The following is a 5,461-nucleotide window of genomic DNA, read 5'->3' on the forward strand; positions in this document are numbered from 1 at the left end:
ACATATACATACATATACATACATATACATATACATACATATACATATATATATATACACATATATATACATATACATATATATACACACACACACATATACATATATATATATATATATATATATACACACACACACACACACACACACACACACACACACACACACACACATCTCAACATGCTCAGTATATATAAATGCGCCTTCATATCAATAAATAGTGTTCCAGTTTACTCTAAGTTGAGAGAAACACAAGATACTTTGGTATAATGGTGGTCCGCCGTGGTATTTATTTAATGTAGGTCAGACTGACTTCTTTGTGAGCTTCTTCCGGGCTCAGTTTACTCTGGCCTATTCACACTGATGGGCTCAGGGTCTAATGTTACAGTAACTAGAGACGACAGCCACACCATGATGGAAAAGGGCAAGCTAACCTGTGGAGACTGAGCTGAAGCCCTGTGCGTAAGTCAAAGGCCTCTGTATTTGTTTGGGCAAACTGTTGCCATATAAGAAGACCAAAGGTGTGTCAAGGAAGGTTTTCAGAGTACAAGCGTTGGTGATTTAGGATGCGTTTTCCCTTCATCGATTGAAAAACTGTTTTTAAAATATCTTCATGGTGTGATGTAAAACAGAAACGTGGCCGACTGAGATAAAGTAAAGCAGACTGGTTGTTGTAGAAGTAATCGTACATTTAGAGGTTGTATGAAACAAAGCACTCACTTTGGGTCCGGAGGTCCTTCGGCCAGAGGCTTCATGGAGAGTTTGCACAGAGAGCGGAACACCAGAAAGGCGTCTTTCTGCAGGATGTGAGAGAACCGGGCGGCACCGTGGGGTCCCTGCAGGGCCTCAGCATCCTGAGACAGATGAAGAAAGTCTGCCTTACTTGTTTTGCAAACAATACGACAACATAAAAAAAGTTCAAACAGCTCGGATTTGTCTGGCTCCAACCTTTTTAGGTAATTTTAAAACTTTTCTTGTTCGGTGTTATGGTGTCAGTGTGGTTGGCTGGCTAGTTAGCTCGGTAGCTTGTCCTTCTCCAGAGTGGCGGGGAGTGAGGAGGAGTGCTGCCGCTGGCCACCAGCCCGCTGTGCGTCTGTTTGCCCAGCTAGCTAGCTGTCTGCTAGTTAGCAAACTAGCTCGCTTGCTAATTCCACTATGCTTCAATGGTACACTGGCTGAACAAAGATGTCACTTATCTGGTGACAGCAATGTGCTTTCCTACACTATGACAAGAGTGTGTGGATAAAGCATTAACTTTATAAATTGTACTTATTTACTCTGGCTCTCTATACCCTTCCTACGACTCCACTGCTCGTTTTAGTCAATAAAACCAAACCTCAATGAGTCTTCGACTTGCCACAAGTCAGTTCAGTTTATAAGGAAATTAGCCCGCTACAATGGCTCACTAGTCTTAACCAGCCAGTAGGGGCCCCAAGTGATCTGTAAAAAGCCATTTCTGGCAAAGGGCTTGGCTAAAAACAAGCCTAACCAAGTCACTTGTAGGACACATTTTGGTCTTTGTTTCGGCTCAAAAACTGACATTTATGTAAAAGTTTGTTCTCATTTCGAACCTGTACTGTTGTTTAATAACTGATGTGTTAACACTGCTCACCAGCATATCTGTGGAGGAAACAGAAGAGCGGTCCTCAATGATGCCGTTCATCTGCTGACCATCTGTTCTGACTCTGGGGGGAGCAACTTCTGTGTCATCGACAGGGTGGGCTGGGTGCTCACCTCCTGGAGGAGAGGCCACAGGATATATTATCAGGTCATGACCATGAAAGAAAAACAGTCGCCGACAAGTGTATTGACATTTATCGGAACATAAGAGACAAAGGATGTAAATGAGAGAATAACTAATACACAACATAGTAAGTTCTGACCTGTCCCACTGAGCACCTGTGTTGGCGGTTGCTCTCCCTCCACTTCCTCAGTCGCCGATGACTCTGGTGGATTTGGATTGCTCTCTGGTTTGTCCACTTCCTCAGCTACTGCAGGAGGTGTCTCCACACCTTCATCTTCAAAAACTGAATCTGATGTAATTAAATAAAGAGTATGAGGATTAAAGAAGCCATTATGTGAATAACTTCACAATCCACAGGTACACCTTCAGATATTCCTTAAAGATTTAGAGGGAAAACAGATTGTCAAAACAGTTGACACATACCTCTTGATGGCGTGACCTGTTCCGCTCCTCCATTCATCGGAGCGCTGTCGCCCTCAGGTTCTCCATTGATTGACGGTGTGTCTGCCGCTTGGTCCTGGTCCAGGTCAGGGGCTGGCGGTGGGGGCGTGGAGCTGGTGGTGTCGGTGGCAGTGAGGTCCGGAGAACTGGCTGCCGGGGATGGCGACCCCTGGGGCTCTGGAGTAGGCGTCCGGTCAGACCGGGGGGAGCCAGACCTCCGATTACCCGGCACTGGAGACGGGTTCTGCTGGGGGAGACGAAGCCGGTCCTTCTCCTGCTCCTGGGCCTCCAGAGCCTGTGGGGGCAGCGGAAGGAGAAGAGGAGCCATGTAGACGAATTATTTTATAAAAACGGAATTTGGATGTCAGGACATTTGGAAAAATTGGATAAAAATAAATTGTTAAATAGTGGTGAGCCTGTGATTCCACATTATTTCAATTAAAACGTCAAGTTACAACCTCTACGATCTGTTGTATGGACATAGAGTAACAACATTAAATGCACTGACAGCCTGGTTCTCCATGCGGGTGAAGATAACGTTGAGCATCTGTGTGAGAGTGGCCTTGGCCGTGGTCTGGTTGATCAGGTTGCGGCTGGCCAGGTAGATGTTGTAGCAGGTCCTGACGGTGAGCAGCACAGTGCCCTCATGAATCTCTATGTGCGGGGAGGTCACCGCCGTCAGCAGGGCCTGGAAGGAGAGAGAAGGAAGTCAAGAGTTATCAGGCAGGCCGTCTTGTTTAGAAGATGCTGCCGCTGTACCTGCTGAGTCACCACTCGACTTCCCTATAAAAGGCGCGTAAAAAGTTGCAGAAGTGTGGTTGTCGTACTCATTTTGATGTTAGTCAAAAGATGATAATTAAAAAACATGATATATCATTTTGTGTTCAAGTTTGCATTAGTCAGTGTAAACAAACGTCACCGACATTCAGGTCTCAGTCAGCGGTCACTGTAAGACAAACATGTGGATTATCTGCTATGAATCTTTTGTCAACAGTGATAAAACGGAGTGCTTCTTACAGCAGGAGAGACTTTGCCCTTGCCAAACAACCAGAATATGTATTTCATTCAGAAAGAGGAAACTTCAACAAGCAGTAGTTATGAATCACACCTACTGCCCAAACACGAGGCAGGTTGTCAAGCCAAAAAAGTGACCAGGAAATGTGAATAAATGTGAGGAAAAAAAGAGAATAAAATTGGTAAAAGTGTGCACTAGTTAGGATATATAATATGGTCAATGGCACTTTGATCCTTTCTCAATAACGATGTTATTTATGGAGGACTTAAGTGTCTCATTCCTCCCGGCTGTGAGACAACAACACTGACAGCTGGAGGATCTGAAGGCTGCCAGATGTTCAGTGAGGCGACGCGTATACCTTGATGATCTGTAGCTGGACTCCCTCGTCGGTCTGCGGGCCCTGGAAGCAGTTGCAGACGGTCTCCATCAGCCGGTCGATGAGCCTCTTGCCCGGGGTTCTGCTGTCCGGGGCATTGCCTGTGATGTGGCCGTACGCGATCAGCTTCTACCGGGGAGGAACAGTGCACAGGTTAGAGCGGCAGAGCGAGTGTGGAACTCGCTGAGCAGGTCAGGGTCTTGTATTATTCAAGCCCAGTGAGTTTAGGGTTTATTTCAGTGTTTGTGTTTCTTAATTATGGGTATGTGAGAAAATCATTGTGTGTTCACAAGTGTTATTACGGGTTAATTTGATCAAAGATGAGCATGTGTTTAAAAGAGGCGCAGAGCCAAAGATATCCTGACCTTTAGAGTCAAGTATGGGTCAAGTCCCAAAACGCTGGGTCCTACATTTCCCATAATGCAACTATGATAATATTAACAATAAAACTACATTTTAAGAACATCTTTCTAAACGAACCTACAAAGTGCTTTACATGGGTACATTTAGATTAAGACAAGTAACACCAGCAATTACAGGGACAGAAATGAAACAAAACGCATAGCAGGTACACAAGATATAATAAAAATGTGAGTCTGAGTGGTCCTTCAATAATTAATTTTCATTCCAGCACTAGCACACTGAATGTAGGCTTCTTAGTGGATTATAACCAATGTGACCACACAAGTGTAGCTACTACGAAAAGCTACAAGCAGATTAAAGGATGGCTTGTGTGTGTGGAATGTGGAGCCATTGTTCCAGGTGAACTTCAGAAGTGTCAAACGGGTGTAACAAGATCTCCCAGCACCTGCTAACCAGCACAAGATGGGTAAAACAACCAATAATTACCTGGCAGTGAGAAAGTAAAGCAGAAGATTGAGATTGAGATTATTTAACTGTACTCGTGTGCACACGCCTGTGTGTGTGTGTGAATACTAACCTGCAGACAGTCCAAAGAGGTGCTAACTATCCGGGGGGACTTTGACTGACAGGCCAACTCGAAGGGCAGCACGTATTTGTCCGCCTCGATGTAGTTGGCTCTGGGTGGGACCACGGTACCATCCCTGCAGGGAATGAGGAGCGCAAACAGCTGGGTCAACTACAAACACGGTCCCATCGAGACTTGAAATGGCAACTCCAGTAGATGTGAATAGATAACGTGCTGTGGAAGCATTTTACTGTACATCTAAATCTTCACAGTGCAGAATTTGACTGAGCCTTAAACCTTAGAAAAGCAGAATGTTGAATAACTGTTTGCCTATAGCAGCAGAAATAAATAAATATACACATATATACATATATACACATATACACACATATACATACACACATACATACACACATATATACACACATATATACACACATACACATATATACACATACACACATATATACATATACACATATACACATATATATACATATATACACACATATATACATATATATACACACACATATATACATATATCAACACATATATACATATATCCACACATATATACATATATCTACACATATATACACATATCTACACATATATACACATATCTACACATATACATATATATACACACATACATATATATATATATATACATATATATATACACACACACATATATATACACATATATATACACATATATATATACATACATACATATATATATATACATACATATACATATATATATATACATACATACACATACATACATACACATATACATATATATATACATACACATATATACATACATACACATATATACATACATACATACACATATATACATACATACACATATACATACATACATACATACATATACATACATACATACATATATATACATACATACATACATATATATACATA

At 42.2% G+C, this 5,461-nt stretch overlaps 1 protein-coding gene across 1 annotated transcript; it reads right to left on the reverse strand.

The window, feature by feature from the left end:
• Window positions 1-132: 132 nt before the first annotated feature.
• Window positions 133-4,900, reverse strand: LOC116379034 (brefeldin A-inhibited guanine nucleotide-exchange protein 2-like). Its single transcript, XM_031840951.1, has 7 exons — window positions 4,517-4,900; window positions 3,559-3,705; window positions 2,694-2,873; window positions 2,168-2,480; window positions 1,884-2,033; window positions 1,613-1,737; window positions 133-854 (listed from the first exon to the last, which is right to left on the reverse strand). The coding sequence occupies exons 2-7, from the start codon at window positions 3,625-3,627 to the stop codon at window positions 717-719; spliced, it is 975 nt and encodes a 324-aa protein (XP_031696811.1). The 5' UTR covers window positions 3,628-3,705; window positions 4,517-4,900; the 3' UTR covers window positions 133-716.
• Window positions 4,901-5,461: the final 561 nt, after the last annotated feature.

Source organism: Anarrhichthys ocellatus, unplaced genomic scaffold (assembly GCF_004355925.1).
Source record: "Anarrhichthys ocellatus isolate YVR2014 unplaced genomic scaffold, GSC_Weel_1.0 scaffold3602, whole genome shotgun sequence".
NCBI classification, from domain to species: Eukaryota; Metazoa; Chordata; class Actinopteri; order Perciformes; family Anarhichadidae; genus Anarrhichthys; species Anarrhichthys ocellatus.

Bases quoted from the DNA above. Each gene is read 5' to 3' on its own strand.
- LOC116379034 (XM_031840951.1), bottom strand. From the start codon at position 3,627: ATGGAGACCGTCTGCAACTGCTTCCAGGGCCCGCAGACCGACGAGGGA. The intron at 2,874-3,558 runs GTATACGCGTCG...CTCTCCTTCCAG, and splicing joins TCCAGCTACAGATCATCAAG to GCCCTGCTGACGGCGGTGAC. The intron at 2,481-2,693 runs GTCAGTGCATTT...CTGCCCCCACAG, and splicing joins CCCGCATGGAGAACCAGGCT to GCTCTGGAGGCCCAGGAGCA.